The 19,484-nt window shown below is 57.2% G+C and overlaps 6 protein-coding genes across 6 annotated transcripts; 3 read left to right on the forward strand and 3 right to left on the reverse strand.

The window, feature by feature from the left end:
- Positions 1-7,406: 7,406 nt before the first annotated feature.
- E0L32_003053 (uncharacterized protein) lies at positions 7,407-8,527 on the forward strand (the record flags this gene model as incomplete). The annotated part of the gene is made up of 2 exons (XM_031137311.1): positions 7,407-8,175; positions 8,247-8,527. 2 exons carry the CDS (start codon positions 7,407-7,409, stop codon positions 8,525-8,527), a joined length of 1,050 nt encoding a protein of 349 aa, XP_030999121.1.
- Positions 8,528-9,166: 639 nt separating this feature from the next.
- Positions 9,167-10,079, reverse strand: E0L32_003054 (uncharacterized protein; the record flags this gene model as incomplete). The annotated part of the gene is made up of 2 exons (XM_031137312.1): positions 9,167-9,737; positions 9,829-10,079. The coding sequence occupies 2 exons, from the start codon at positions 10,077-10,079 to the stop codon at positions 9,167-9,169; spliced, it is 822 nt and encodes a 273-aa protein (XP_030999122.1).
- Positions 10,080-10,277: 198 nt separating this feature from the next.
- On the forward strand, positions 10,278-11,219 carry E0L32_003055 (uncharacterized protein; the record flags this gene model as incomplete). Its single annotated transcript, XM_031137313.1, has 5 exons — positions 10,278-10,431; positions 10,502-10,672; positions 10,779-10,891; positions 10,984-11,101; positions 11,182-11,219. The coding sequence occupies 5 exons, from the start codon at positions 10,278-10,280 to the stop codon at positions 11,217-11,219; spliced, it is 594 nt and encodes a 197-aa protein (XP_030999123.1).
- A 661-nt stretch (positions 11,220-11,880) lies between these two features.
- E0L32_003056 (uncharacterized protein) lies at positions 11,881-13,895 on the reverse strand (the record flags this gene model as incomplete). Its single annotated transcript, XM_031137314.1, has 4 exons — positions 11,881-12,682; positions 12,733-13,005; positions 13,071-13,654; positions 13,731-13,895. 4 exons carry the CDS (start codon positions 13,893-13,895, stop codon positions 11,881-11,883), a joined length of 1,824 nt encoding a protein of 607 aa, XP_030999124.1.
- A 1,278-nt stretch (positions 13,896-15,173) lies between these two features.
- Positions 15,174-17,456, forward strand: E0L32_003057 (uncharacterized protein; the record flags this gene model as incomplete). The annotated part of the gene is made up of 1 exon (XM_031137315.1): positions 15,174-17,456. The coding sequence occupies one exon, from the start codon at positions 15,174-15,176 to the stop codon at positions 17,454-17,456; it is 2,283 nt and encodes a 760-aa protein (XP_030999125.1).
- A 190-nt stretch (positions 17,457-17,646) lies between these two features.
- On the reverse strand, positions 17,647-19,158 carry E0L32_003058 (uncharacterized protein; the record flags this gene model as incomplete). Its single annotated transcript, XM_031137316.1, has 1 exon — positions 17,647-19,158. The coding sequence occupies one exon, from the start codon at positions 19,156-19,158 to the stop codon at positions 17,647-17,649; it is 1,512 nt and encodes a 503-aa protein (XP_030999126.1).
- Positions 19,159-19,484: the final 326 nt, after the last annotated feature.

Genomic DNA, 19,484 nt, shown 5'->3' on the forward strand with positions numbered 1-19,484 from the left:
AACAGGAGATGTGGGGATCTCGATAAAGCAAAGGGCAGAGAATCGAAAGGTTTCAATGTTCCGACCCGAGGTCCTTTTTTTCCCTCTTCTACAGTAGATTGGTGAGGTCGAATCGAGGGAAGGGAATGGATGAATGAACAATTAAGATGTACTGTGCTACTACAGCCATGATTTTGGGGAGGAACCAGGAGAGGGAGCGGCATGGAACCATGATACCTGCCTCACATCCCCTCCCCCTTCCGTTACGTTGGTGTGGGTTCTTGATTACTACATTAGGTACTGTAGGTGCGATACTTGCCAGTCAGTAAACCCGCCCAGCACTGGAGGTGAGTGGACAGGACAGGCTGCACACTGCTAACTACCTAACTAGATGGACTTGCAAACCCCGACCAGGACGGACCGCGGCCGGCCACGATGGGAGCGAGCGAGAGTGAGCGAGGAGCACCAGACGCACGCACGCACGCAGAGCACGCGGTCGTGGACACGGGCACGAAACGGGCACAACAGCGTTGTAATTGGGAATTTGGGGGTTGAATGGGAAAAGATGGGGATCCAGGATGGACCCCGGCGGTTTGGCCGGCCTAATAGTGGAGAGCCCATTCGGGGCCAGAGTCCACCAGAGTCAGGCAAGTGTCGCCCTCAAAAAGGGAGGGGGAGGGGGGGGGAAAGACCTTCGAGCCCAGTCGCCAGACGGGCGAAACCTGGGATGGGAGGAAAGGTACCTGGCCGGGGCCTGGAATACCTGCGGAGGGTCCTTTGCTACTGCTGGGCCCCTGTCCATACAACTAGGCGGGTACTCGTGCTCCCCACACAAAAGCCACCAGAACTCACCGAAGCGAGAGGTAGCCCCATAACGGACGGCAATGTCGTTTAGACCCTCCTTTAATAGACCCGGAGTACTCCCGCAGGCTCTCCCACGCAGAGGTAGGTACTCCGTCTCTCCCCATTTCTCCAGTCGGCCCTGCTTCATGGAGATTTTCCCTATGGGTTAGTGTCCCCGACAACCTTATCTTTGTAGCCTGTACCAGACTCTGCCCATTTCAGGCCACAGCGGCCATGCCCTAAATGATTCCCCGAAGCCCTCTCCTAATGCACGCTAAGCCACGTTGCTCAGCTGCTTCCCCAGACTTTGACCCCCTAATGGTCCTCTGGAGCCACAGCGACGCTCCTCGGGCAAGTTTTGCACCCCCGCAGGTCATCAGTACATCTGCACCTGTGCCTGGGATCCAATCCCAAAACCGTCATCTCCACGCCGCTCGCAATTTAGCCGGGGCCAGTAATATCAGATGTGTGGCCGAGAGCGCAGCGATTCCACTCCCGCATTGCATCTTTGACTCGAATTGAAATTTCCCTACCATATTACTTCATTTTCCCCGTCTGCAGGGATTAAAATCGACACAAGCATCACCGGATATGTAAACAAGCTCGTCGGGCGGCATGCTAGGACCTGTTCAGCCACGCCATACCTACGCACCTGGCCCTGAAAACAGATGAGGAAATGTCACGATAGCTTCGCCAAAGAAGACAAGAAGAAGCTTCTTCTTTTCTGGATCTACCCACCCTGTGCCTACTGACGCCCGTGGCTGGCATCTCGATGTGCTGTTTTCGATACCACCCTATGTCCTCCACCTATGAGCATCAATCAGCCAGTAACTCTCGTATGTGATATGTCTTGCGCAATGTCGCATACACGTACATACATACCTGGATGGTGCAATGCCGCATGCGGTGAACGGATTTCTGCTCGGTAAAGGAGACGACGACACGAGACGGCGCGCGGTCGAGGCAACTTTTGCGAAATAACGATCCCGCAAGCCACTGACTGCTTTTGGGTTGACACAGACGACGATCACTACCGTTTCAAAGGGTTTTCTGCGAGCATGCTGGGCCTGCGACCAGGCCTGCCCGCCGCCCGTTCTCACCTTTCCGCACCCTACATGTACATATTGCATGAACCTGCTTTCCGTAAACAGGTACCTAGTCTAGCCCTGTCAGCACGAGCAAGGTTATCTTAAATTGCATCGTACGGAGAAATATCATCCTGTTGAGCCTTGCGAGCCTCCCTCTTGCCAGCACTACTCCGTACCTGCCCAAGACAGTCACCTAACAAAACCACATAAGCTCAAGCCGCCATGATGCTGAGCTCTGTCGGAATGTGCACCTGCAAGCAAGTACTTGGCCGTTGCAACGAGGTGAGAGAGGCAAGCCCTTGTTGCAACCCCCCGCCCCCCTTGGAACGGCAATTGGGCGTCTATATGACGATCCCTAGGCTGGCCGTTGGGACATTCTCTCAGTCACCTATGCCTCTTGCCAGTCAAATATAACCCGGACATTGCTCCCTGTGCTGTTGCGGGGTGGGGTGTGGCCCAAACATCAATGTCGGCAGTTCATCCTTCAGGTTGCCTCCCAGGACGAGCCCAGGTTCTGTCATTTCCCAAAAAATGCTTGAGTGCCCGCCGTACGTGCCTGCAGACAAGATGAGCCAAAAAAGCTCCGAAACAAATTGCTGCGCACACATCAGATCATTGCGGTTCATCATCGTGGACCTGGATCTCACAATCTCACAATATTGCGATGCGCCGAGACGCCGCCTCTTTTGTGAGAGCTGTCGGAGTTTCCGCTTTCTGCAATGTCCCAGTCGTCGGACGGAGGAAGCACCCAGTTAGCGTCCAGAGTGGGAAAAGAAAAGAGTCGCCACTCCGGCGCGGCGAAGCGAAGGAAAAGAAAAGCATTACACAGCAGGGGCCTGGAGAGTACATGCAAATGGGGACGCCGAGGTGCCAGGCCATGCCAAGCAGGACGCTAGAGCCCCTCAATCGCGTGCTCTGGTATTGTTACTCCGTACAGGAGCCAGGGGTTCGCCCCCGGCCGGCCGGCGCAACAAAACAAGCACCAACAAGCCACCACCTCGGGGTCGTGTGGCTTGAGAAGCAGGCTCTTCTGGAGATCCAGATCCAGGAGCGCTAATGGCCAATGTAGATCCTTTGGGAAAGACGTCGGGGAGAAGGGCAAGGCCCGCCTTGGCGGACAGGTGCTTGCCCAGAGCCATTGACGCCAGCGTATGCCAATCACAATGTCTCCAGTTTCAGCTCTGGTTTTTCCTTGTCGTGCTCCTAGTATTGCCAGTTCAGCTCTTGCGCTGTCGGCATTTTGAACCAGCATAACACATGTCCCATGGTTGCTGGAGACATACTTGGAAATCCAGGAAGCATATGGTACGCCGCCAGTCGCGCGTCGCGGGTGGCTACAAGTCGATAACTGTTAGCGAGCACTCCATATAAATAGCTTCAAAGACCACGTTTATTCGATAGATAGGCGGTATTGCGGCTGAAGGATCCCTCATAACTATGAGGCTAGGCGAATTCCTTGGTGATGAGGAGCACGCAGCCGCTCGCCAACCCCGAACTGACGGCGGTGGTCCCGTCACAGGGCACCGCGGCTCCCGGGACGGGGCGGGCGCATGGGCCATCCAGTGGTTCTTAATGCTCCTTGCGCAGAGCCGCCTCGAGGAGAGATACCTAAAAAGCCCCCGAATGGGGATGAACTCCCAGTCAGAGTTCAGATAGGCGACACTGGACGACCACAATGAGGCCGGATTTTACCCGATCTGCCCGGAATGGGGCTCGAGGCGTCTCAATTTGGGCCCGTCGAGGTCCTACGAGCGCCAAAACGGGAGTTGTGCTGGGCGCCTCTGTCCACGTTGACCGTCACGGCCCTACTCCGGCCATATGCTGGGCGTCTCGTCAGAACGTGCGCAATACGGGCTTGATTGGGTGTCTCCCTCTCTTGCTCTGCTGCCCCCTTGCTGTTGCTATCGGCCCAGACTCTATCGAGGAGCGTCACGAGTCCTGAGCCTCGTCGGGTGCTCCGCTGTCTTGAAGTAACGTTTAGTTTCCGTGCCCTGGCGGCCTTCCGGGGCCGTCGCCGTTTTCCACAATCGGCCCTCATTACAAGTAGAACCTTAAAAGAGACAGTAACTCGCTCCACTCCTTTCTCACCGCATGCTGATGGCCTCGATAGATCTCGAGTGACGCTCGGTGTCAATCCGGGAGCATGATTATGTATGTCTCGCCGAGACGCTCCACGCGTTCAGTCGCATGCCGAGGAAGATTGCGTTCTTCGCTGCCAGTGTCTCTCTTAGATGCGTCGGTGAAACGTATCTTGCCTCGATACGATTCGATATAGATCAGGGGTACCAAAGAGCTTGCTATGCTGGTTGCTCACACTCACAAGGGGGGCTGATACGATGCTGGCTTGCTCACGATCTAAGTCTCGTCCTCAATACGTGGCAGAACTGGCCAGTGTAAGAGCCTCGCATGCGTCAGCCCGCACAGTTCTCCCGAGACATGTGGTATCGAGTCGGCGCGATACCACGGGCGTATAAGCTTCAATGTTAGTGATGCCAGCGCGAAGACATCGATGCCCAGGGAGAAGTTTAAGCATTCAAGGATCGGCAAGTGCCAGACAAGCTGCAGCCCACGCCGCACTATCCTATCCACTCCGGAGAGTTTCGATCATACCAAGATCTCACCAGTGATGTCATGTTCTCGTCAACCTTCACGTGTGTATCGTCCTCGAGGTGTCGTTTCTTACCTTGGATTGCAAGATCACATATGGCAAAGGCGGTCAGCTATTGATTGCCGATGCGAATGTATCACGAGAAGAGTATATGTTGCAGTAGAGCGAGACGCGGTGATGCATCTCTCGGACAAGCAATAGCAACTGGGTTATGGTATTCTCCCGGCATGGAAGCGATCCAACCTGACTCGTTCCACTCGGTTCGCTGAGTGAGGGCCACCATGCTTGTCCCTTGAATGAACCTTAAAGGAGAACTTAAGCAGAGCCCTCTGCTTTTCTGCAATCAGCGATGGCAACTCGTTCCGGTCGGTCATGAGATGCCCTGGTCCTCAATCTTGAGAAGGGCGCATGGCCGTCGGGCTCACCCGTCGGCACATTCACGGCCAATGTCCTGGAGGGAAGGTTTGCGAGAGGGCAGCCGGTGTGACAGCATGCAGTGCCATCAATGGATGGCCATGGCCGGGCCTGCCTTCTCCCCTTGCCCTCCATCGATGCCAAGTCGGCATCCACGCCGGCAGTGTGCCTTCCAGGTTGGGCGCAGCGCACAGCAACCTCGAACAGCGTCGTCGGCGGAAATATCCTCATCTGGAAGCTGCGTGCGGTGCGGCGGGCCCTGAGTGCTCAAGTTCTCCTTGATAGGGCCTGCTGGCTCCAGCGCCTCATGTGCTTTGACGTGGCCACTCGCCCGACTTGGACGCTGACGAGTCTCCAGTCCTCCACGATGCCAATCCCATCTACCTCAAATGAGAGATCTTGAGGCGCTCATTCCCCCCATCGTCGACGTTGACGCAACATTGGATGCGTTGTTGATCTTGGACGCCGTTCCCGACCGACCAGGATCTTCACTCCCGCAATCTTGCGAAGATCGTCGTCGGTCATGGTGTAATCCCGAGCAGCTAGCCGTGCCGTGCCGGCTGAAACAAGACAACGAAACGTCCCTCTTGAACACATTCCACGGCCGCGGAACCTCTGACCTGAGCAGTCCTCTTATGCTCTTGGGCATGCCTATCTTGAATGTTGCCTGTTGTTCACTCGGCACAATGCATTCTCCGAGAGCTTTGCGTATCCAAGCTCGCCAAGTTGATACTCTTTCGACAGAGGCTGACTAACATGGGCGATTTCTCCAACCACGATCCAAGTCTGCGGGATAGCGGGGAGTTTCCGCATTCGTACACACCAAGTCCACCTGTCAAGTCGTGCCAATTGCGCCAAACTCCCGTTCCGCTCTTTGTTATTAATAGGTAACATCACATCGGGCCCTCCTAGAAATACCTACTAACTACTTGCTAGTGTTTCGACGACTCTCGAAAGGCAATCTTGACTTCGACCGCAATGGAGTATGAATACACCGGGCCCTGCTGCTGGATCTCATCCAGCTCCTACTCGATGTCCCTTGACGACTCGTTCATCTCACCAGTTTTTGAGGCGAGTAGCAGCACCTCGCTACCATTCACGCCGAGTCGTGAGGCTTGAGCCCCTCGGTCGCATAAAGGCCATATCCACGCTCTCGCTGGTGCCAAGCTCAATCTATTTATAGTAGCCCAAGAAGCGTCTCTTGGGGACGAGCAAACCTCTGATCACAAAGCCCCTCGTCCAACCCCCGTTTCGGCTCCCCTCCTGTTTGCTGGACACACCAGAGATTCTCTGGTTCCGGCTCAGGTATACTGAGCTTTTCTCGGGGTTTAAGAGGGCCAGAGTCTATGCCAGAGCATGGTGATCTGCCTCAGGACCTGCCCCAAGGGGGTTTGCTGACCCGGGTGATCGGATCATGGGTCACGACGACAATCCTTCCCACTGGCGCACACATTCATGCGCTGAGGTTGAATGAAATGCTCTCGCTGCGTCCTCTCATAACGCTACGCAAGTGCCCACCCAAGATACCGGGCCCCTGCTCGCGAATGGTGCGGGCGGGGTTTTCTTCGTCTACCTCGATTTTCCAAATGAAAATCTGGTGACAGTTCTTGCCCCCAACCTTTCTCCATTGTCTCCTGTGTGAGAAGAGCATACTCGCAGTACTCGTCCCGGTGTCATCAACCCTTCTCTCGTGGTAAAGGCCGTCAAGTCTAATTTGTTCCGCGGATTCCGTCTTCACGATCTGGACCATATACCACAGTGTCTGGGCGAGTCGGCAGGCCGATTCCTGAATCGAGGCCTACCAGCCAGACCCCAGCCCGTTTACCTTTCTTGGCTGGAACCACTGCTCTTGTAATACGTACAGCATTATATGCCCGCTTGCGCCGCGCACAATAGCTGTGTCTACCATCTCTATACCATTCCCGCCAGCTCCGGGTACCAAACGAACCAAAAGACCATCTCGCGCCCTGTTCTGTGCAGCCCACTTATAATATATTGAGGTACCATTTTCCACACACTGTCCACCACTGGCCTCCCACCTATCTGCATCTGTCCTCTTTGCTACCCTCAATTACGTGTGACGTGCCCTATCCTGCGGTGACAGAGACTCATACCACACAGGGCGCTTGTTGTGTCCTGCGTCACGGAACCCGGCCGTCGTACAAGACACTGCGGAGGTTGTCGCAGGGAAGCAGTCCATCCCCTTGCAATCGGCCGAGGAAGCCTCCGAAACAGCGGCCGGCAGACCGCCGATTCGTCACCTTGACCGCCGTGGTCATTCCGGATTAGCCGTCTCACTTGCAGAGCTGTCGTTCCACCTAGGTCTTCGTACCCGCAGCTCGCTCCTCCGTGCTCCGCCACTCGAGCGTTCTACCCTGACCGTGCAGCAGCCAACCGGGTCATGCGCCGAGCCTAAGTGCTGCCGCATACCTTTCGCTTCGATCGGCCTTACCAAGGTGTGACCATCTGACGCCATGGCGGTTCCGACAGAAAACGAGCAGCTCCCGGTGGTGGAGACCCCGACATCGCCGTCATCGGCGTTCGCTTTATCGCGCTTCGAGTTCGAGACCGATAAAGGCAACGAGGGCACCAAGATCCTCATGGTCGAGTGGGACACGTCGGTGGGCGGTGAGCAGTCCGCCGAAGCGCAAAAAGCGGAAGCCGATTGGGAGGTGTCTTGGGAAGGGAAGACCACGGTACTGCCGGCCAGAGACCCGGCTCCACTGTCTGGCTCCGAGAACGGGCCCGAGATGGATACGGATACACGGCGGGTGTACTTCCTCCTGCCGCCCGGCGCGCCGATACCGCCTCTTGTCAATATCTCACAGAGAGGCAAAGGCGGGACTCCTGGGGCCACAGTGTTGCGGACGAAGCCTATGCCCGCCATTTTCCCCAAGGAACTCGGAGCTAGCTCTCACGAGGAGGGACATCGCGGCGTACTACATAGCATCTGGGCCAAGAAGCGGCTATCGGAGCTGCAGGCCGAGATTGCAAAGGAGATGCGCCTGAACGGCGAGGGCATCGGTCTAGAGATGGCGCTTCAGGAGAAGCAGTGGATCGAAGAGCAGTTCGGTGTAGGAGATGGATCGGGCTCTGGAGGGAAAGCTGCCGAGAGCTCTGCGATCCCACCGACGCCGGCAAGCCCTACGAGCCCGCGATCGCCGATTGGGGGTAAACTGGGCGAGAAGCTGAGGGGACTGAAATTGGCGACTTCGCCCGAGGGCCTAGCGGCTGCGACGGAAGGTACTGTGTGCTCCGAGACCAAACCTCTTCATAATGATGGCATAGCTGACTGGATCTGCGACTACAAACAGCCAGCAAGACGAAGCCGCAGCCGCATTTCAACTCGCTCTCTCCTCAGGCAGCTGACATGGCAGTTCCATCTTTTCATATGTTTCCTGGCCGTGCAGCGCCCAAGGTGAGCGCTGGACCAGAAGGGGTTGCATCGCTAGATGCCATCATCGGCGGCGATGCTCCCGCGGCTCCGGCTGCCCCGGGCAAGGGGTCCGAGGAAACGGAAGAGGAGCTCTTTGCCTTGCCGATGAGCCCTCGGAGCCCCGAGATGAAGAAGAGCCCGTTCAGCCTTCTGAAATGAGTGCTTCTCTACTTAGGCTGGGGTGGCACCACCAAAGTGCGGCATAAATGTAATGGGTGATGACTGAATGACTTCTGGGATGACACGAGATGTAGATATGGAACTTGGACACTCAGCTCCGTCTTCAGGTAAAATACCTTTTCAGGGGCTCCGTCACGACCAGGCTGGGTATCTGGTTTCAAGATGAGTGAGATGAGACATCGAGACAGGGGCAGCGGCTTTACAATCAGCGATATATACAGCCGGCGAATACCAGTGTCACTTATAGAAATTGGCCAACTTGTGTGTGACTGAAATGTCTTGAGCTCGCTTGCTCGGGTTTATAGCTACGCTGAGAATGTCTTCTATCAACGCTATTGGGAGGATAGGTAGATTTCGTATCCAATCCAGCGATAGGACGTACAAAGTCGTCCTTGTTGACACTCTGGCCTATTTTCATGGTGGTATGGATATCATTATCATTCGACGACATGGTCCAGCCATAGGGTCCCCCGATGAACATCGACTCCAGGTTAATGCAACCCGCTCGAGTACCTCTCTTCTCATGCGAATCCGTAGCGAGGAATGCGATGGTGCTGGCAACGCTGGCCTTCTCTCTCTCTCTCCATGCTTCTTGATTGTCTTCCGCCAACATTTCTGTCATCTCCACCCGCCCACCCTGCCCTCATCCCACCTCTCTTTCCTCTCCTGCCGCAGGTAGTACAGCTTCTTGGCCTCGCGATACCGCCGCACCCAGTCCGCCGCCTCGCGCTCCGTCGCCATCGCCGCCGTGCCGCCACCGCCACCACCACCGGCCCCGTCCTCCTGGCCGTGAACGTGACCGCCGCCGCCGCCGCCGCCGCCGTGCTCGAGGAAGCTCTCCTCGAGCGCCTCGCACACCATGGCCTGCTCCTGCACGCCCGCCACGAGCCGCTGGTACAGGCTCGCGGGGGCGAAGGGCGCCAGCGCGGCGTCCATCTCGCCCTGCTTGGCGCGCCAGGCGCGCTCGAGCTGGCGCGCGGCGAGGAGCTGGGCCTGGGCCTGGGCGCGCTGGGCGGCGAGCCGCGGCTCGGCGTCGTCGCGGAGGTGCGCGGCCAGGCGGACGTTGTCGGCGAGGGCGGCGTGCAGGGCGGCCTCGGCGGCCGAGAGGGAGGGGTGCGCCGTGTCGGGGCTGTGGGTCAGGGCCTGGAGGAGGGGCTGGGAGGAGAGGATTGCGGCGAGGTCTTGTTTTCTGTTGCAGCCGCGTTGTGGTTAGCTGGATGGGCTCGGGGGTGCGGAGTTGGAGGGGAGGGGGGGGGGGGGGGGGGGGGAGGGATACGTACGATTTATCTTCGAGGACCTTGGGGAGCCATTGCGGGCCTGGGTCCGGGATGGACTGCGGAGGCGAGACTTGGGCTTGTACGGTGCCACTACTCGTAGTTGTGCCCGCGAAGGCGGCTTCTGGCAAGCTGGACGAGGCGTCTGTGGGGATGGGAGGTGGTGGGCGAGGAGAGTTTGTGGTTGTCGGCGGAGAGACGCGGTTTGGGTCGTTTAGGGGTTTCGGAGGAGGGACAGGTGGTGCTGAGGAGTACATCTTTGTTTGAAGAGGTGCAGTCCCCCAGAAGTCATAGTTCTGTGAGTATTCAGAGGATGGAGAGGGCGCCGTTGCAGCTCCTTGTTGTTTGCGACAATACAGGTAGACAATCTCGAAGCGATCCCATGGATTGAGGTTAAGAGTGCGCCTGCGCCTACGTCGTCACAGTGGGGGGCCTTATCTTATCTAGAGCTCCCAATGTACCTGAGAACACCAGACCCGACCAGACTCATTGAACTGAGCGAGACCCCACTTCAAGCCTCTTCCAGCAGAGAGTTGAGTGAGCATCACATCTTGACTTCGAGACAGTCCGAGGGTGCACATTTCAAGATGGCTGCCCGGCAAGACCAAAGTAGGTGCCATCGACTGGCCTGTTTCACATTGTCATCCTACGGGCCCAAGATAGCTAACAACCATCTCAGTAAACCTCGACACCCTCAGCGCACAGCAGCTCACTGCTGTCAAGAAGCAGCTCGACGAGGAGGTAGAGCACCTGACCTCCTCATACTCGCAGCTCCATGCCGCGTTAGGAAAGTTCAGGGACTGCCTGAGGTGTGTCCAGCAGCAAGGAGCCTCGGCGTCTTCCGGAAGAGGTGAGACCACATCCACCTTTGGCAACCAGATAGCTACCATTCATTCATGGACAAGAATATTCAGCCTCTCTATGCTACATGAAATTAACTCACCTGGCTACCCTAGATGCGAAGAAGAACGTCCTCGTACCGTTGACCAACTCTCTATACGTCGGCGGTCAGCTGACGAATCCTGACCGGGTTCTTGTTGACATTGGCACTGGCTTCTATATCGAAAAGGTACGAAGACTCACCGAGGGATATCCATGATCCCAACACTACAATTTGATCCAAGCCCTAGTAGCTAACACGGGTCTCACTCCGCATTGCAGGACACCAAGAGCGCAGCGACGTTCTATGAGGAGAAGATCAAAGAGCTAGGCGGAAACGTCTCAGACCTTGAAAAGATTGTCCAGGGAAAGACGCAGAATCTTCGAGTCGTCGAGGAAGGTACGTGCTCTGAGTGACCCGAAAAGAAGTGGCTTGCTGCCCTGAAGCGAGGTCATCGTGTTCTGACAGCTGTGTCTCAGTGTTGCGGCAAAAGGTCCTTGCGGAGAACGCCAAATAGATGGGATGCAGTGAGACACTGGTTGAATCGTGTCCTACTTGGTCAGCTTTCCGACTGGGTGGCTAAAAGATATCATAAGGTATCTCTATTCAAGGATATGGATGGTCCATAGGCCTCCCTTAAGGACTCTGGGCTTCCATGCAAGGCTTTGTAGCTACATATACCCACATTGTTTTCACTCTATGTAAGGCCTTTCGATGTCTTGTGACGGCATCTAGACCAGGCATGTTCTTGACTGCTTGGTCATCCCGGAGCTCCTACACATTGTGCCTACTCCTAGATCAGGGATAGGGTTGAGGTAATAAAACACTTCAATTCCTACATAAAAACTAACTAACTTTTGATGAGCAGACGTACAAGTAAAACATCTAAAGCAGAAACAGTTTACAGTAATGTCAGTGATAAACAGATGAAACAGCAACTTTCAGATGAGTGTGAGACACAAACAAGTGAAAGCAAAAACCTATGAGCGATGTCAAAGACAGACAAGTCGAAACAAAAGATGCGTGAGTGTGCCAGATGAAACAAAGTGATACCCAGGGACCACACCGTTACTCCTTGTTAGGGAGATGTCCTCAGCTCAGGCTGAGCCAGTGCCAGAGGAAAACAGGTGATACCCAGGGACCACACCGTTACTCCTTGTTAGGGAGATGTCCTCAGCTCAGGCCGAGCCGGCGCCCTGAGACTCGAGAGGCTGCTCCGTAATGGACTCTTGAATATCGCCAAGAAGGTCCTGGGCAGGCGTTGGGGCACCCTCAGGGGCGCTCACTGGACCAGGGCGGTTCACTGGGCCAATGCTGTCGAGGACATCGTGTAAGTGGTCGACCATTTTTAGAAACGCCGCGTATCCGTCCATGTATCCGGGTGCCGGTCCGTTGGCTGTTCCGCCTGCCGCTCCGCCCGCCGCTGGTGCCGTTGGTGCCGTTGGTGCCGCTGTTGCCGTTCCATTGGCAGTGGCGTTCCAGGCAGGTACGTCCCGGAAGAGCTTCTTGTTGTCCTGACCCCAGTCTCTAGGTTGATCCGCGAGATTGCGAAAACGCATCTCGTCTTCCCACTCGTCACAGTACATCGTAACTCCGCAGAACTTGGTAAGGGGGCTCTTGGTGTTGATGTCCTCGGGCTTGCTGCCCTTGCCACCCTGGGTGCTGGGGCCCTTGATACTTGTGCCAGTGCCATGGGTGTTGGTGCTCTTGGCTCCGATGCACTTGGTGTCGGCACGGCTCCATTCTCGGTAGAGAGAAATCTCCACGAGGTACGAGGTGTGTTGCATGCGTACCTTCCATATGGTCTTGCCGGCCAGCATCTCAACGCCATACTGATGGAGGACATCTTTCGGGATTTGTGGCCTTGGAAACTTGTCTTCACCCTCCGCCTGGACAAACCGGATATGGCTGATGAGTTCATTGGCCCACCGCGGGAGCCTTGCGAGTTCGGTGAGGACCTCCACCTTCCAGTCGTGATGCCTAGCAAAGATTAGTACAAGATCTAGCCCGAGCTTTGACAAAGAGCTTACCTCTCGGGGCAGAGGGTAGTGATCTCGATCTCCTTGTCCCGTCCAATATGATCGAAAGCCCGAGGTGGGCCGCAATTAGTCTTCGTTTGGGAAGGTCCAGTGGAGATTGTCTGGATGGGGATCTCAATCCTGTAGCCCCTGGCAAAGATCACGACGAATTGGTGAGCCGGCGTATCCTGCATGCGGAAGATGCGAGCATGCTCTGGCTCAAAGATCGCGGTCGACTCAAAGACCCTCTCCAGAAGCTGGCCAGAAAACCTCTCATCTCCCATGCTGATGAGTGTTAATCATATCGGCCTGATTGGTGGACGATTGGGAGTACATAGAGGGCCACTTACTTGAGATCCATCTTGGAACATCCTCGACGTCCTACTTGACGGGCAAACGCCTCAAAGTCGTTGAAGCTGTAGAGATGCTTGTCTTTGTGAGATTGGGTAAGTGAGAGGCAGCCGAAGTGCACCCTCATCCGCATCTCGGCGGGTACCTTCCTGAGTTCGCTTGCCACCTCGGCAATGGCCCTCTTGATCTGATCGCAACGCGCAGCACGGCGAGTATCCGCATTGGAAAGGGGCAAGTGTTCCGCAGGGTTTTGCTGAACCACAGCCCGCCTGCCATCCGACGTGCTCACCAACAAGACCTTGGTAGCATCGGGCTGGGTGGAAGGGACCTCCACCAGGAACAAGGGAAAGAACGTGCCTCGACTACGCCCCGAGCCCGAGAGACTCAGGAGGCTGTGGATTTTCCACAGAGCATCGGCGAAGTCGCCACGCTCCTCCGCCCACAGCGTCACCATGCCTTCGACATCGTCTTTGACGACAATCCAAACCTTGCATGCATTCTTGATCTGGTTAAGCAGAACCTGCAGCTCCTCCCTCTCCAAGTCAAGCTCGTCGAAGCAGACGGAAGGCAGGGCGAGTATGAGCTAGTCACAGTAGTCAGTATTAGCCTGGATTTCTTCCTTCGCATCCTGTGTCTTCCAAGGAAGGAAGATGGCATACCTGGTGGAGACGTGGAAGCATATCCGGTGGCGGGTGTCCCGAGTACCGGTTATCCTGTTGTAGGCGCATCATTCCAAGGAATTGGGCTGGGTCGGTCTCAACCCTGCGTCCGGTTGTGTAGGGCACATGTCTGGCCGTAGCCAACATGCTGAATTGTTTAGACATCTTGGAGTGCCGGGTGCATCTGAGGCGGGAAGGCTGGCCTCCCAAAGTGGTGAGGTAAAGACAAAGTGGTGAGGTAAAGAGGATGAAATGAAATGTATTTGTTGGTAAAGTGAGAAGAAGTTGAGGGCTCAACTCCTCTCTGGGGAGTAAGGAAAGGCAAGATGGGAGAGAGAGAGGTCTGTGGTCAGGTAGTTGGCTCGCAGGAGAGGCAGGAGATGGGAGAAAGGCTCAGGGGCAGGAGCTCCAGCGAGTGATTTGGTAAGTTGGACCTCAAGCAGAATGCTTCTTCTGCAAGACAGACAGACCAGGAAGAAAAGAGTTTCAAGGTTTTGCATTATTTGTCTGCTGCTACCCCTCTTCTTTTCTCCATGATAGTGGCAAACAACGTAGGGCGTTGAGTCCCTATCTGTGATTGTTGCACCTGGCCGTTCTGCATCTATCTACCAAAGTTTGTTCATCATGCTTTGGCAGCACAGCATCAGTCCACTTATTTACCCTTGTAAACATGAGATACATGTGCTATCAAGTGCAGAAAGCTGGTAACTTACATGACACTGCAGTAGTTGAAAGTCCATGCCACAATCATACACCCAAGCTCCCAGCTTTGTGGACCATTCATCTCTGCAATGTAGTCAGGCCAGTACACACAATTCTAGGACAAACACACAAGTAACAGATAGGTCTACGTCCCTAGCTGGCTGAATTGATCAAATATTCCAATGCTTAAAAGACAGGTCTTTCAAAAGCTGTCGGTATTGATTGCTTGATCAATATTGCCCCAGTGCACAGGAAGTACATAGTAAAGCACAATTCCATCACCATCAACACCTGTATTGTGACACATTGATCCAGCAGTTGTAAGAGCCAAAACACCATTCTGTACTGCAGATACCGCCCCTGTCTGATGAACATATTCGAGTGAACATCAATCTGAGAACCTTGGGAGAATTACACTTTGGATTTGGTTGGTGCTGGAAATGTCCTGAACAGCAGTTGTACTATAGTGGGCCTTTCGTCCATCTTACGGGGATCTTAATTGAACCACGAAACTTCGCGTCTAGCAAGACGCGTCCACTTCAACCAGATTCTACAGGTAGCAACAGGGGCCAATGCTTGCCTTCGACCCAGTGACATAACCAGGCCCTTTCTTTCTTTTGTTGTTGTTGTGTCGAGCTGCCACCACACTTCTAAACTAGATTACTCTGCGTCATTGATTTCTTCTCTTTCCCTTTCAATTACCCGCGCAGTGAGCAGCTCTTGCGCGGTCCCAGCAACAGAATGCCGGCAGAGCACCACCTAGAGCGCAGGAAGCGCAGGACCCCGAAAAAGGTGCCTGGCGTCAACAGAGATGACTCGGATGACGAGCTCGGGATCGAGGACCTCCCGTGGGAGTGGATCTACCAAGAGCAACAGGATGGCAGTCCGGCCGAAGACGGCAACTCTCGCAAGCGGAAGCGGACGCAACAGGACAAGATCATTGGCGCCCGGATGGGCAAGTTCGAGTGCCGGCTGGGCGACACGGTCCTGCTCAAAGCCGAGCTGACGAACGAGGCATGGGTCGGCATCATCTGCGATTTTGTCGACAGCGACGGCGACGAGGGCGAAAAGTCGGCCAACTTCATGTGGCTCTCGACGGAGCGAGAGATTCGCAACAAGGAGAAGAAGCGCACCGATTTCTACCCCAACGAACTCTACATATCCCCCTCCTGGGACCTCAACCCCCTGGCCTCCATAAACGGAAAGGCAACGGTCACCTCGCTCGACGCGTTTCTCAAGAAATACCCGAATGGGAAGGTGCCTCGGAGCTCAAGGGATCATGGCAAGATCTTCGTATGCCGCAGAGGCTGCAACACGCGGACGGCGACCTACACTGATGAGTTCGTCTGGGAGGACATCTACCATGGGTCCGAAGAAGACATCTTCAATCTCGTTGAGATGGTCAAGAACGGCACAAAGGCGACGAGGAAGCGCAGATCAGCCAAGCAACCGTCGCCCGACGTGTACGCTTTTGAGGAGGACGCAGACGATGCTGCCGCACCCCGAACGCCAAAGAAGGCCAGGAACCAGGATGCGACAACGCCAAGCAAGCAGAGGAGTGCTAGCAAGCCGATGACGCCTTCGCATCGGAAAATCATGATCAAGAAACAGCTGGAATTCACACCCCTAGCGACCCGAACTCTCTCTCCTGCAAACCACCAATCCTCACCATTCCAGATCGCCCGCGCAAATCTCCACGTAGCCTCCGTGCCGGCGAGTCTACCCTGTAGAGAGTCTGAGTTCAGCCTCGTCTACTCCCATCTCGAGGCCGCCATCACGGACGGCATGGGAACCTGCATCTACATCTCTGGCACCCCCGGTACAGGCAAGACAGCGACAGTCCGCGAGGTGGTGTCACGACTGGATGAAGCCGTAAGCTCGGACGAGCTGGACGATTTCATATTCGTCGAGATCAATGGAATGAAGATCACGGATCCTCATCAAGCCTACTCGCTGCTATGGGAGGCCTTGAAAGGGCAGCGCGTCAGCCCGGCGCAGGCCCTCGACCTTCTGGAACGGGAGTTTAGCCATCCCAGCCCGCGGCGAGTGCCCTGCGTCGTGCTGATGGACGAGCTCGACCAGCTCGTCACCAAGAACCAGGGTGTCATGTACAACTTCTTCAACTGGCCCGGTCTCAGACACAGCCGGCTCATCGTCCTCGCCGTGGCCAACACCATGGATCTGCCAGAGAGGACGCTGAGCAACAAGATTAGCAGTAGACTGGGCCTGACCCGTATCACATTCCCCGGCTACAACCACGAGCAGCTCATGAAGATCGTCCAGTCCCGCCTCGAAGGCGTTCCCGGCGACATCGTCTCCCCAGACGCCGTCCAGTTCGCCAGCCGCAAGGTCGCTGCCGTCAGCGGCGACGCCCGCCGCGCTCTGGACATCTGCCGCCGGGCCGTGGAGCTCGCCGAGGCAGACAGCAGCAGCAGCAGCAACAAGTCGGCCCCGCCGACGCCGAGCAAGAAGAACGGCGCGGACCCGGCACCGGCGGAGAAGGAGACCGCGCGCGAGAAGAAGCGCGGGCGCGTGACGATCGAGACGGTCCGCCGCGCCATCGCCGAGGCGACCTCGAGCCCCCTGCAGCAGTACCTGCGCGCCCTGCCGTTCGCCGCGCGCCTGCTCCTCGCGGCGCTGCTCGTGCGCACGCAGCGCTCCGGCCTGGCCGAGAGCTCGTACGGCGACGTGCTGGGCGAGGTGCAGCGCGCGCTCGGGCTCGTGGCCGAGGACAGGCGCGTCGAGCTGCTGGGGCGGAAGCCGTTGCGGGACGCGTCGGAGCTGTACCACCAGTCCGGCCCCTGGACGGGGCGGCCCCGGGCCGGGGACCACGGCGGCAACAAGGCGGCGCGGCTGGCGGGGCTGGGCGCCGCGGCGGTGGACCTCACGGGCGCGGGCATCATCAACCTCGAGGGCCTGCGGGCGGAGAGGCCGAGCAAGATCAGGCTGGCCGTGGGCGACGAGGAGGTGCGGCTGGCGTTCCGCGACGACCCGGAGATCAAGGCCATCGGGCTTGTATTTTAAGAAAGCATACATAGACTACTAATCGTGGTAATAAACTCCTCCAACGCCATCATTACATGGGTCCGGCGGCAAATCCTTCTAAAAATTGCCACACACACGATATGAACATACAGAATTTTATATGACAATATACCATCATCACAATACGACAACACGCACTCCTTCTCCTCTTCCACGTCCAGGCACGATTTCAATACTTCCTCCGCCCGATGGCCGGCTTCCAGTCGACGGGATGCGTCTGCGGCGTCGCCTGGTCGTCCGGCCTCCAGATCTTGATCGTCTTGTCCGCCTCGCCCACAATCAGCCTCAGGCCGCTCCTGTCAAAGGTGGAGCTCATGACGCCGCTCTCGGCGTCGAGGGAGCCCGGCTGGGCCGTGGTGTCGAGGGCCTGGAAGCGGTAGCCCGTCTTCCAGTCCCAGAAGCTCATGGAGCCGTTGTCGCCGCCCGAGAAGAGCACGTTGTCGGCGTTGACGGACAGCGAGTTGATGATGGCGTTCTGGCCCTCAAAGTTCTGCATGAAGGCGCCCTCGGGGCACTTCCACTGCTTGATGCTGCCCGTGCTGCCGCTGGCAAAGGTGAACTCGGTCGGGTGGGCGGCCAGGGCGCGCACGCCCTTCTTGTGGTGCGTCAGGACGCCCATGGTCTTGCCGGCGGCCAGGTCCCACATGCGCACGGTGCTGTCGAGCGAGCCCGTGATGACCTGCGGGTCGGCCTCCTGGCAGATGAGGTCCGAGACGGTCTGGGTGTGGCCCGCGAGCACGTGGATGTTGCTGCGCGTGCGCATGTCCCAGACGCGGGCGACGCCGTCGCGGCCGCCCGTCACGAGCACGTCGAGCGTCGGGTGCAGGGCCAGGGTGTAGACGCCGCTCAGGTGGCCGTGGTAGTGCCGGATGACCTTGTTGGTCTCGAGGTCCCAGCACTTGACCATCTTGTCCTCGCCGCAGGAGAAGAGGTACGGGTGGCGCGGGGAGACTGCGAGCCCGCGGACCGTCGAGATGTGGCCCGTCAGCGTGAGGCGCAGCTGGCCCGAGACCATGTCCCAGATCTTGATGGTGCGGTCGCCGGCGCCCGAGGCGAACCACTTGTTGTCGGGCTCGACGGCCAGCGCGCGCACCCAGCCCAGGTGGCCCGAGATGACGCGCATCAGCTTCCACGGCGGGTGCCAGTCCGGCCGCGGCTGCACGTGCACGTCCTGCGCGCGCACGAGCTGCTGGCCCGGCTGGCCCTTGGCGCCGCCGCCGCCTGCCTGGCCGGGGGCCCGCTTGCTCAGCATGAGCGCGCCCGTCTGCGGGCCGCCTCCTCCCTGGCCCGGTTGTCTCGCCGGTCTGCTCTCCTGGATGCCCTCGATCATCTTGCGCGCCTTGTCCTCGCCGTCGGTGCTCGCGTCCGCCGCTGCCGCTGCCGCTCCCCCCGCCGCGGGCTTCTTGCCTGCCTTCTTGCGCGCGCCGGCTGCGGCGGCCTGCTTGGACGCGAGCGGCTCGGGCAGGGTCTGGACGTCGCTGTACTCGGCGTGGAAGCGGATCGAGAGCGCGCTCTTGTCGATGTCCGGGTCGTTTGTGGGGTCGAGCCTGATGCGCTTGCCGGCGGCAGTGTCGGCGTAGAGCGCCTTGGTCTTGCGGGCGTTCTTGAGGATGAGGGCTTGGAGGTCGCCGTGGCCGGGTGCAGTGGCGGCCGAGGCGCCGTCTGCGACTTGGGCGGCCATCACGGCTGGTGAGGGTGCTGCTGGTGCCGGAGAATGTGTTTCGATCTCACCCGAGTCCACTGTGTTGTGAGTCCTGTCGAGAAATATCCAAGGGCCCGATGTCCCCAGGGTAGATAATTAAATGCGAAATGTGATTCCAAGTCGAGAAGTCGAGCTTGGACGGCCTTTCCAACGCGATCTAGAAATTTTGGAGCTCTGGAGAGATGTGGGTCCGGCTCTGGTTGCACTCGTTCTGGGCATTACATAAGTCGGGACTGCCTGGACTACACGACATCGCTCGGCATTCTTGGGTTTGTCTGAACATCCGATCATAAGAACGAGTCCGT

The sequence above is a fragment of the Thyridium curvatum genome, assembly GCF_004353045.1.
Source record: "Thyridium curvatum strain D216 chromosome Unknown NODE_13_length_580902_cov_83.771903, whole genome shotgun sequence".
NCBI lineage: Eukaryota > Fungi > Ascomycota > Sordariomycetes > Thyridiales > Thyridiaceae > Thyridium > Thyridium curvatum.